The sequence below is a fragment of the Pan troglodytes genome, chromosome 7 (assembly GCF_028858775.2).
Source record: "Pan troglodytes isolate AG18354 chromosome 7, NHGRI_mPanTro3-v2.0_pri, whole genome shotgun sequence".
Taxonomy (NCBI): domain Eukaryota; kingdom Metazoa; phylum Chordata; class Mammalia; order Primates; family Hominidae; genus Pan; species Pan troglodytes.
Window position 1 is genome coordinate 36839674 of NC_072405.2, and position 12223 is coordinate 36851896.

Genomic DNA, 12223 nt, shown 5'->3' on the forward strand with positions numbered 1-12223 from the left:
GGGTTGGGAGAGGAAGGTGACAGCGGGGGAAAGAACAAATCCAAGACATTTTTTTCTTGGGCAAGGACTTTGGGTCTATTGCCAGCCTTGCCCATATAGCATGGGTTCAATAAAAGTTTTTGAATATCTTCATTTTGGTTTTTATTCATCCATTACACAATCTTAAATAATCCCTGTTCATATTTTGGTAAGTAAAATTTTAATATCTTTTTTCCTTTAAGTCATGGATTCAATTGTTAAAATAGTTCTGGTCACTTACCCGGTCATTCAATAGCTGATGGTTTAGGGGTGTCCAGGTGCTCATCTTTGTCTGCATTTTGGGACCATCTGTGTTTTTTGGAGGTGCAAATGCCATCATGAAACAACTGGATATCCTTCCATAAGAAAAACAACACCTATCAGAAGAAGTGAATCATATAACCCTCAGAAAACAAAAATTACTAATACCAGCCGGGCACGATGGCTCACGCCTGTAATTCCAGCACTTTGGGAGGCTGAGGTGGGCGGATCACTTGAGGTCAAGGATTCGAGACCAGCCTGGCCAACATGGTGAAACCTTGTCTCTACTAAAAATAAATGTAATAAACAAACAAACAAACAAACAAATAAAAAATAGCCGGGCGTGGTGGTGCATGCCTGTAATCACAGCTACTAGGCAGGAGAGTCACTTGAACTCCAGAGGTGGAGGTTGCAGTGAGCCAAGATGGCACCACTGTACTCCAGCCTGGGCAGCAGAGCAAGACTCCACCTCAAAAAAAACAATACTAATACCATATAATTTTTTAGCATGTTGGCAGAGGGAATGCGTGGGAAGAGCATTTATTGGGGGCATGTTATATGTCAAGCACTTCATACATCTCCTCAATGGAAGTGCACAATTACCTGGTGAGGTGGTGGGTTTTAACTCATTTTACACATGAGGAAGATTTGGCTTATTGATGTTACCCTGTCCAAGGTCATACAGATAGCAAGTGGTGTAACTGGTAGTCGGACTCAGGTCAGTTTGATGCCACTTTATTTTCACTGGACTCTGGGGGGAAATCCAGAATCACTCCTAGCTAAGGACATACTATATTGGCCAGGAAGAGAAGTATTTTAAATTTAAAATCATCATGCAATATGAAACACTTCATTCTTGTCCCTTGTTATATTAATTCTCCTTCTCCCCTCTTAACTTCCAGATATCCAAGTAACAGGAACTCCTGCCTGACAGCGTATTGAAGAGGTAGCATGGTGGGAGAGACAAAGCCAAGGCTTTGGAAATAAACAGATTTGAGTTTATTGGGGGAAACTTGCTATTTTTAGTTATCCGGTATATGTCTGCCTCCTTTTGATTAAAGCACTTTAATTTTCAGGAGGAATTAATTTTCCCTCATTGTTTAGAGCCTGATGGTTTAATTAATTAAGGTAGCCTGTCCTTCCCCAGCCAAGAGATGGTCATGAGACCAGGCTAGGCCAGTTGGGCTGACAATAGCTTACTCTTAATCTTATTTTATTTTATTAATTGATTGATTTATTTTGAGACAGAGTCTCGCTCTGTCGCCCAGGCTGGAGGGCAGTAGTACGATCTCGGCTCACTGCAAGCTCTGCCTCCCGGTTCACACCATTCTCCTGCCTCAGCCTCCCGGGTAGCTGGGACTACAGGCGCCCGCCATCACGCCCAGCTAATATTTTTTGTATTTTTAGTAGAGACGGGGTTTCACCGTGTTAGCCAGGATGGTCTCGATCTCCTGACCTCATGATCCACCCCCCTGGGCCTCCCAAAGTGCTGGGATTACAGGTGTGAGCCACCGCGCCCGGCCAAGATGGAGTCTTGCTCTATCACCCAGGCTCGAGTGCAGTGACACGATCTCGGCTCACCACAACCTCCGCTTCCCAGGTTCAAGCGATCCTCCTGCCTCAGCTCGCCTAGTAGCTGATTGGGAGTAGTTTTGATGTATACACTCAGGGTTGCAGGCTTCTGCATTTTCCACTCTGTGATGGTGGGTTTCACAAGGACAGGTAGAAGAGATGGCTAAGGGGACCAGGGCCTGCTCACCTGATCAATGGGCTCCACAAATGACCCCACAGCAACAGATACCGGATATTTTTTATTTTTTGAGAAAGAGTCTTGCCCTGTTTCCCAGGCTGCCGTACAGTGGTGCAGACATGGCTCACTGCAACCTGCACCTCCCAGGTTCAAGCGCTTCTCCTGGCTTAGCCTCCCGAGTAGCTAGGACTACAGGCACCTGCCACCATGACTGGCTAATTTTTGTATTTTTAGTAGAGATGGGGTTTCACCATGTTGGCTAGGCTGGTCTCGAACTCCTGACCTCAGGTGATCTGCACACCTCAGCCCCCCAAAGTGCTGGGATTACAGGCACAAGCCACTGTGCCCGGCCTTTGATATTTTTTTTTTTAATCATTATATTTTGGCTAGTATGGGATTTTCCCAAACACTATCCGAGATCTCTGAGGTTCTCATTTGACATGTAATATTCTCTCTCAGGAAGATAAAGCCCACATTTTAAACCCTCTGGGGTGTCAAGACAATGCCTTCCTTCAGTTGCCTGTTGCCAATATGCCACTGGAATGAGGGGCACTCAGATCAGCACTCAGGTTCTTTTCAGCCTCAACAGCTAACTATCGGACTCACATTTAGGTAAGTTACTAAGCCAAAAGAAATGATTTCATTACAGTAATTTTAACTGGCAGCTAATGATAAAAGTACATGTGAGCAGGCAAGTTATAGATACAGGCCGGCATGGTGCCTCACACCTGTAATAGCAGCACTTTGGGAGACTGAGGCAGGCGGATCACCTGAAGTCAGGAGTTCAAGGCCAGCCTGACCAACATGGTAAAACTCCATCTCTACTAAAAATACAAAAATTATCTGGGCATGGTGGCCCACCTGTAATACCAGCTACTCAGGAGGCCAAGGCAGGAGAATCGCTTAAACCCAGGAGGTGGAGGTTGCAGTGAGCTGAGGTCGCGCCACTGCACTCCAGCCTGGGTGACAGAGTAAGACTCTGTCTCAAAAAAAAAAAAAAAAGTTACAGATACAAAGTGTAGCCACTGAGTCTAGATCTCCCCAGCTAAAAAGTGATATATCTGTTTTTGTTGTTGTTATTTATTTATTTTCTACATTTCTTCTTCTTCTTCTTCTTCTTTTTTTTGGAAGAGTTTTGTTGTTGTTGCCTAGGCTGGAGTGCAATGGTGCGATCTTGGCTCACTGCAACCTCCGCCTCCTGGGTTCAAGTGATTCTCCTGCTTTAGCCTCCCTAGTAGCTGAGATTACAGGTATGAGCCACCAGGCCCAGCTAATTTTATAGTTTTAGTAGAGACAGGGTTTCACCATGTTGGTCAGGCTGGTCTCAAACTCCTGACCTCAGGTGATCCACCAGCCTAGGCCTCCCAAAGTGCTGGGATTACAGGCGTAAGCCACCGCCGCGCCTGGGCTACATTTCTTCTTTTAAAACTAGTTGTTTTGTTGCCTGTAATCCCAGCACTTGGGAGGCTGAAGCAGAAAGACTGCTTGAGCCCAGGAATCTGAGACCAGACTGGGCAACATCGAGAGACCTTATCTCTACACAAAGTAAAAAAAACAAAAAATTAGCTGGGCTTAGTGGTGCACGCCTGTGGTCCCAGCTACTTGGGGTGGGGGCAGAGGGCTGAGGTGGGAGAATCGTTTGGGCCCAGGAGGTTGAGGCTGCGGTAAGCTGTGATTGCACCACTGTACTCCAGCCTGGGCAACAGAGTAAGACCGTTTTTAAAAAATAATAAAAACATAAAAATTAAATTCGTTGTTCTGAATCCTTTCTTAAGAGCTACATGGCTCTTGAAGAATATGATGAAAGCTATGAATTCTCCCCCTAGAAAAATGCAATACATGCAAAATTTTGCTTACCCCTGCTCTATGCTGAACAACTCTCTCCTTTCCAGTTTGTGTAGGAAACCATGTGACTGATCCTAGGCACATCCTTCTGAATGAGGAGAAGTAGCTTTCCTTGGTAACTCCCCCAAGCACCTGCACTGGTTGTTTTCTTTTTCCTGGTTCCTCAGAGCTACATGTCACTTAGATTAGACTTTCTTTCAACCTGCTTGAAGATGGGTTTTCAGCAGATGGGCCTGGCCCCAGGAAGCAGCCCTCTTGGCCATATAGGCCTGCTGAAGCGTGCCAATGTGGACGTCCTGCCTCGTCTCTTGCTATTATCCTTTCACAGTATTTTCCTCCTTCCTCCATTCCAGAAGACAGGCAGCGTGTGTATTTGCATGCACATACATGTTCACAGAACAGACCACTTGCTACTATTAAGAAGACAGATTTTTTTTTTTTTTTTTTTTTTTGAGATGAAGTCTCACTCTTTTGCCCAGGCTGGAGTGCAGTGGCGTGATCTTGGCTTACTGCACCTACGCTTCCCAGGTTCAAGTGATTCTGCTACCTCAGGCTCCCGAGTAGCTGGGATTACAGGCATGCACCACCATGCCTGGGTAATTTTTGTATTTTTAGTAGAGATGCGGTTTTCCCCATGTTGGTCAGGCTTGTCTTGAACTCTTGACCTCAAGTGATCTGCCTACCTTGGCTTCCTAAAGTGCTGGGATTACAGGCGTGAGCTGCTGCGCCCAGCTACATAGATTTTCATATAACACATACAAAACATAATTGTCCCCACTTAATCAACAAAATAAAGCAAGTTGTCATCCCTCCTTCCACAGATGTCTTCCTGTTGCTTTTTTGTGATCTCCTTCCCTGTAAGGACTACCTTTGAATATTCATCTTTTTTTCTTTTTTTTTTTAAGAGGTGGAGCAAAATCTTGCTCTGTCGCCCAGGCTGGAGTGCAGTGGCGCAAACTCGGCTCACCACAACCTCCGCCTCCCAGGTTCAAGCAATTCTCCTGCCTCAGCCTCCCAAGTAGCTGGGACTACAGGCACCTGCCACCACGACTGGCTAATTTTTGTATTATTAGTAGAGATGGGGTTTCACTATGTTGGTCAGGCTGGTCTCAAACTCCTGACCTCGTGATCCACCCACCTCGGCCTCCCAAAGTGCTGGGATTACAGGCATGAGCCACTGCGCCCAGCCAAATATTCATCTTTAATTTTTCTTAGAATTAAAATACAGAAAGAGGACCTATGACCCTAGTTCTTGACATATGGTTCTAGTCTCATTTTCAATAGCAAGGATGGGTCCCCTGGCCACATACTTCCAATTTGATCTCTGAGCCTTTTTTTTTTTTTTTTTTTTTTGACAAGGTCTTGCTCTGTCACTCAGGCTAGAGGGCAGTGGTGTGATCACAGCTCACCATAGCCTCAACCTCCTGGGCTCAAGCAATTCTCCATGTCAGCCTCCCAAGTAGCAGAGAATATAGGTGTGCACCACCACACCTGGCTAATTTTTTTTTTTGTATTTTTTGTAGAGATAAGGTCTTGCTTTGTTGCCCAAGCTGGTCTCAAACTTCTGGGCTCAAGCAATCCACCACCTCAGCCTCCCAAAGTGCTGAGATTACAAAGGCGAGCCACTACCTCCTGCCTTAAGCCATTCTTCACACTGTCATCATTATTTAACCACCTTACTAAGTATCTACAAGGCAGGTGTTAGGGGTACAAAGATAAGAGTCTGCTTTAATGGAGCTCACAGTCTCCTGAGGTATTTTTTAAAAGACCAGTTGATCATGTCACTTTTCAGCTCAAAACCTTCAGAGGTTCACTGATGGCTACAGGATCCAGACTTCCTCGCGTGGAAGTCTAGGTCTGCCATGATTTTACCTCCATCTACTCTTTCAGTCTCACCTGGCCCCACCTTCATGCACTCTCTGCCCAGACACACTGAACTCATGGCCACTCTGAGAACGTGCCACACAACTCTGATGATTCTTGGCTTATGTGGTTTTCTGATGCTCACTGCTCACCTGAATCATCACAGTAGTATATCATAGGTACTCAATATTTGTTAAATCAATAGAAAAAATGACTACAGCAGTGCAAGTGGGGAGCAGTTTAAGGATTAAAACTTGTAGAAATGTTTGGGAGGCTGAGGTGGGTGAATCACCTGAGCTCAGGAGTTCAAGACCAGCCTGGGCAACACAGTGAAACCTCGTCTCTACCAAAAACAAAACAAAAGCAAAAAATTAGCAGAGCGTGGTGGTGTGTGCCTATAGTCCCAGCTACTTGGGAGGCTGAGGTGGGAGGACTGCTTGAGCCTGGGAGGCAGAGGTTGCAGTGAGCCAAGATCATGCCACTGCACTCCAGCCTGGGGGACAGAGTGCGACTCCATCTTGAAAAACAAAAAAACACCACCACCACCACCACCACCACAATTTGTAGAAATGTTGACCAAGTGTGGTGGCTCACGCCTATAATCCCCGCATTTTGGGAGGCTGAGGCAGGAGGATCTCTTGAGCCCAGGAGTTGAAGCCCAGGAATTCCAGACCAGCCTGGGCAACACAGCAAAACCCTATCTCTACAAAAAAAAAAAAAAAAAAATTGCTGGGTGTGGGTGTGGCGGTGGGCTCCTATAGTCCCAGCTACTCAGGAGGCTGAGATGGAAGGATTCCTTGAACCCAGGAGTTCAAGGCTGCAGTGAGCGATGATTGCACCACTGCAGTTCAGCCTGGGCAACATGGCAAGACCCTGTCTCAAAAAACAAAAACCAACCAAAAAAAAAAAAAAACCCTTGTAGAATTGTAGAAATGTAGAGTGAAACTCAGAACATGATACTGGGCTCTGGGGTTATATGCAGAGTTTACTGAGCATAATAGGACTGGGTCTCTCTGCTAACAGAATTTACCCATACATTGTAATATCATCAGACAAGGGAATCTCAAATTATTATCAGGAAATTATCAAGAAATAGCGTATGGGTAGATTTCAATACGAATTCATCTTCCGCTTAACTAGTTTTTAAAAAGCAAGAACTATAACACAACGCAAAGAGCTAATGCTTGGTAGGCATATAATTATCTGTGGGTTGTTAATTTCACAAGCATGAATATCTGGCAGTTGCACTGTAGCCCAAATGAGAGGGCACAATGAAATCCCCAAGAGCACTGATAAAGCTCATGGGAGGCCCTGGAGCTTTCCAAAGAGAGAGTCTCCATCTTTTTCATGCACTGTCCACAGCTCTCACCTCTTTTAGCTTGTCTCCCTCTTCAAGCCTCAAGCGCTGACGTTGCCACAGTTTCATCAGGTCAGCTTTTTCTCCGACTCCCTCCAGTCCCTCACCCCTCCCAGCTTCCAGCAGCCCAATCACCGTCTATAAATCCCGTCGCTGGCATCCGGGGTCTCTTAGGCAACAGTGTGTGGGCTCCTGATTGGCCGCGAGATCCAGGAGGGCTGGCTACAAAATTGGGCACGGGGATAAAATTAACAAGTGTGGCGGCCAAGAGCGTGGGAGGGACTGTAATGTCTCAATATAACCCTAGAATGAAGACGCGTCGAATCCTGAAACAAGTAGCGTTGAAAACCTTCATTCAAGACGTAGTGTGTCCCAAATCAGCCCTACCTACGGAGCATGCCCAGTCACATTGTCCTGGTCACTCCGGAGCTGCGAAATGCAGGCTCCACTGTGCCAGGTTTTAAGAGTGGCCAACAGGTAAACAGAGGGTTGGAGGAAAAAGAATTCGAGACTGGTTCAATGAAAGAATAGCACCTGCAACAGGAAGTGGAAGGATGGGGCCAGGAGGAATTGCCCAACACAGAGACACACAAATGCTTCAATGCAAATTTCAATTTATTGGATTATAGAATTCAGGCTGAGTGACAGATACACCAGGGAACCAGCAGATGGCATGCCCTAATAAGAATAACTAAATTTAGGAACTCTTAGAATCCCGTCCAATTCATTAAATTTATTGAGCGCCTGTCTTGTAATACGAAGCAAAATGAGAATACAAAGATAAAAAAGAAATCTAAAGAGGAAGACTGGAAGGTGCAATATACAAATATTTAATGGAAGGCTCACACGGGTAACAGCTGTTATAGAGTTATGAACAAGTGCTGGAGGATACCAAAAAGTTCAAAATTCCGGAACAGAGGTCCTTTGGTCAATGTAAAGCAGGTCTTATAGGCAGCAGTCAACAACAGCAAAAAGAGACTTTCCTTACTTTTTTCCTCAAAATAAATAAGAATGCATTCCCCTTCCACTTAAATGTACAAACCCTGTGTTTCTGTTGTGTTTTACAGGTTTTATTTTTATTTTGGGGGGGACGGAGTTTTGCTCTTATTGCCCAGGCTGGAGTGCATTGGTGCGATCTCAGGTTACTGCAACCTCCACCTCTCGGGTTCAAGCGATTCTCCTGCCTCAGCCTCCTGAGTAGCGGGGATTACAAGCATGCGTCACCATGCCCGGCTAATTTTTTTGTATTTTTAGTAGAGACGGGGTTTCACCATGTTGGCCAGGCTGGTTTCGAACTCCTGACCTCAGGTGATCTGCCCGCCTCAGCCTCCTGAAGTGCTGGGATTACAGGCGTGAGCCACCGTGCTCGACCTGTTTTATAGTTTTTAAATAGGCAGCATTTGTATATCTCTAGTTTAAAAAGAAAAAAATGAAGCTCATAGAAGTTGTTGCTTTCCTTGGATTAAAATGGATCAGTAAGTGGGCAAGCTGAAATTAGAACCTAGGTTGTTTGAATTCCAGCCTAGGGATTTTTTCCACATGACCGGGTTGTACCTAAATGAATAAACAAAGCCTTGGGGGCAGAGGCGGTGAGGGGGTGGCCTGGAGGAGGTACTTAGATGCAATACTAAATTACCATGCATTACCAGTTAGCTTTTATGGTTTCAAAACGGGTTCATCCAGAAAGAGACCAGTTTTAACAATGTTGGGAGTGCTGTGTCTCTCTATGAAGTTTCCGCTCATTAAAGACTTCGTATTGGTGGTTACAACATGGAATGAAAGAGAGATGGGATCACAGAGAGCATCTCCTTTAGCCCTGTTGGATTTGAATATTTTCATCCCTGAAAAGAAGGTCTCTTTCTTCTTGCCTCTCAACCAACATCTTCTGGGCTTCCTCTTGTCCTGCACCTCATCATCAGACTACTGTCCTCCCAAAAGAACCTGAGTCACACCATCCACACTGTCTGTGTTCACAGTGAGCACATAGAGCTCAATGTCTGACACTGCAACATTACTTTTTTTTTTTTTTTTAAGAGACAGGGATGGCTTTGTCGCCCAGGCTGCAGTCTAGTGGCACAACCATAGCTCACTACAGCTTTGAACTCCTGGGCTCAAGCAATCCTCCCAGGCTAATTTTTTAGTTTTTATTTTTGTAGAGACAGGATCTTGCTATGTCCCCCAGACTGGTCTCCAACTCCTGGCTCAAGTGATCCTCTCTCCTCGGCTTTCCAAAATGCTGGGATTACAGGTCTGAACCACCTCACTCAGCCCCAAATATTAATTACTTTTAAGAGGGACATTTCAAACATAAAGAAAGATTTGGACACTTTCATAAGAAACACCCTTGATTCTCCACGAAGATTTTTTTAAAATAGTACATTTGTGTGTATTTTAAAGATACAGTAGAAGCTTCTTTTGTCTCATTCCCAGGTTTCATCCCCCTCCCTGCCTGCCTAGAGGCAGTCATTGTCACAAAATTGGTGTGCAGCGTTTCTGTCCATTTTCATGCTTTTATTATATGTACGTTTGCCCTCATAAACATTGTATGGTATTGCTAGTTTTTTTTTTCTAAAGAGGCATCATCACTTACATATCTTGTGGTTTGTTTTTTTTTTTCACTCAATGTTCTTTTTCTGCGATTTAGTCATGCTGATACAGTGGCGATCATTTCTACGTCATTCCCACCTCCCGATGTTGAGCTATGATGTGTCCCATTCCTGACAGTCTTTACAGGATGGTGTGTAAATTGAATAAAAATGCACCTCGCAGCACATCTCCGGAGGTTCCCCAGCTATAAGGGATCTGACACACACAGATTTCCCCCACGCTATCTGCCCCCTCACTCACTCTCCACAGAGGCACCGCTGGCTCCAGAGGATACACTGCCCTGCCTAGAATCAACCTAAGAATCAATATTATTTTAAACATTGTTTACTGCACAAGTATTTACTTATTAGAGAAACTGAAACTGTCATTTCAGATCTCATTTATCAGGCCTGTTCACACAGTTCACCTTCTGATGTGAAACTCTAGGTCTAAGTTCAACACTCGTCAACATTTACTTAACACGTATCAAGCGCCTTTCTAAAAAAAATTGTAAAACACACATAACGTAAATGCACCACTGTAACCATTTTTAAGTGTACAATTCTAATAGTCCATTCACATCGTTCAATTTCTTTAAGTCCTATGTGCTACCGACAGAACAAAATGATGCCCATGAAATCCAGGTTGACGAGGAACGAAAAAGAAGAGAAAGAAAAGACAGGTTAAACGGTGCAGTGAAAAGAAAGACAGCCCTAGGTTGGGATGAATCCAGGCCCTGTTGTTAAAACGCTGCATGGCTTTAGGTAAATCATCTAACCTTTGGGGGCGTTCTTTTCCTCGTCTGAAAAATGAGAGGTTCGGTTTAGATTATCTTTAAGAATTCTTTCAGCTCTAAAGCCGCTTATGTAGAAAAGGAGAGGAGAAACATTTCCTAAGGAGCAAAAATTGGGGCGCGCACCAGTAACGACCAGCGCCACCTGTTTCCTAAGGTCTTGGCCAAGAGGCTATGAACTATCCCGGGCGAGTAGCCTATTCTGTCCGCTACGCTGTTTCGCGTGGAGCTCTGCAGCAGGCCAGAGCTCCTGCACCCCATTCCACCCTCAGCATCCGGGGATCTGCCTCTTGAGCACCCCAAATCCCCAGGTCCGGAGGTCGGCACCTCTGGTTCTCAGACCAGGTGTAGGTGGTCCTGCAATCACACCTCCGCGCTGTGTCATCAGGGTACGGAGTGCATTGCGAGGAGGGCCCCGAGTGCATCTCAGATGAGCGCCTCCAGGGCTGGGAACGAGCACGCCGGAGCAAGGGAGCTCCAGGCGTCACTCAGGGCGAGAGGCAGAGAACAACGAGGCGCGCCGGGCCAGGCCCGCAAGCCCAGGATCCGGCAGGGAGCTTTCGGCCGAGCGTACTCAGTGCGCCTGCCCCGTGCGTGCGCGCGCGCTCGTGAGCTCGCTCCCCGGGCCGCGCGCCCCGGTGCTCGCGAAAGCTCGCTGTCGCTGGGAGGCGCGCGCCGGCGTTCCTCGGCCGCTCCGGGTACCTGAGGGACGCGCGGCCGCCCCCAGCAGGCGGTGCAGCCCCCCCACCCCTTGGAGCCAGGCGCCGGGGTCTGAGGTGAGCCCCGCGAAGCGTGTGGGCCCCTGGGCCGGGGCAGCGGGAGAAGGAGCGGCGAGTGTGGAGCCCGAGGAGGCGCCGCGCGGCTGCCTGCTGCTCCGCCTCAGCCCGCGCCGAGGAGCCAGCAGCAGCCCGGCGCCTCCTCCTCAGGGATCGTTCCTCTCGTCGCGGCCACAACAAAAGCCTTGGGCGCCGGGCTGTGGCGGGCTGCGGAGCGGGGGCCCGGGCCCGCGGTGGCGGCTGGGGGCCTCGGGGACGCCTAGTTTGGGGCTGGGGGCTGAGGGCTGAGGGCTAAGGGGGGAGCTGCCCCGGGAGACTGTTAACCCTGTCCGCCCTGAGCCCGCGCTCGGCAACCTGTGCGAGTGTGGACCGCGGTTCGCTCGCCTTTACCCCGGCTCAGACCCTGCGCGACGGGGAGAGGGGCCCGGCCGGAGCCGGCGGCAGCGCGGGGTGCCGGGGGCCGTAGGCGGAGGACAATGCTCCGGGGGCTCCCGGCCGCCCGAAGCGCGCGCCGCCAGGCTCCCGGCCCCGGCTCAGGTCAGCTTCGGGCCCACCTTTGCCTGCCCACGCCTGAAAGTTTCCCTTCCCGTCCATCAGTTTGCAAAGTCCTTGCTCCCTTCCGCGAGCTTCCCCCGGCTGCCTCCTCCGCGGGCTGTGGGTTTGCCGTGGGGTGGCTGCTGCTGGATCCCCGAGGGTCCGCATCTGAAATCAAGCTGCTGTGAAATAGCCAGCAAGGTTAAGGAGCCTTGTGTCCTTTCAAGACATGTAAACATCTTCCTAGCGGTGTTTTACATCTTAGGAGTCTTGAGTTCGATCCCTCTGTTGTAAGAGAAGCCAAGGGTGCTTTTCTTGGCTTTGTTTTTAAGAACAAAAGCACGTGCCATGAATTGAGGCAGAGGAGTAGATTTCAGATTTAGAGAGACTGGCTCCATGAAGGAGGTCCGGCGGTTTGCCCAGTGTAGAATGACTCTTTG

General features: G+C 47.7%; 2 protein-coding genes across 16 annotated transcripts in view; one reads left to right on the forward strand and one right to left on the reverse strand.

Moving 5' to 3' along the window:
• FBXO16 (F-box protein 16) overlaps nucleotides 1–7596 on the reverse strand; it is a 62500-nt gene extending 54904 nt beyond the window's left edge. For 2 of the 8 annotated variants that reach the window (XM_009455112.5, XM_063816262.1), the window contains exons 1-2: nucleotides 7107–7208; nucleotides 260–374 (exon numbers count right to left, since the gene is read on the reverse strand). In XM_009455112.5, coding sequence (XP_009453387.4) covers nucleotides 260–358 — 99 coding nt within the window. In that variant the 5' untranslated portion in view covers nucleotides 359–374; nucleotides 7107–7208. Of the gene's footprint in view, nucleotides 1–259; nucleotides 396–7106 lie in introns of all 8 variants that reach the window. The other 6 variants (XM_009455108.5, XM_009455111.5, XM_016959281.4 and 3 more) reach the window with 6 other exon arrangements.
• Nucleotides 7597–11071: 3475 nt separating this feature from the next.
• FZD3 (frizzled class receptor 3) overlaps nucleotides 11072–12223 on the forward strand; it is a 76340-nt gene continuing 75188 nt past the window's right edge. For 6 of the 8 annotated variants that reach the window (XR_010159233.1, XR_010159231.1, XR_010159234.1 and 3 more), the window contains exon 1: nucleotides 11084–11249. The gene's annotated coding sequence lies outside the window, so the exon portion shown is untranslated. Of the gene's footprint in view, nucleotides 11250–12223 lie in introns of all 8 variants that reach the window. The other 2 variants (XM_528098.8, XM_001166266.7) reach the window with 2 other exon arrangements.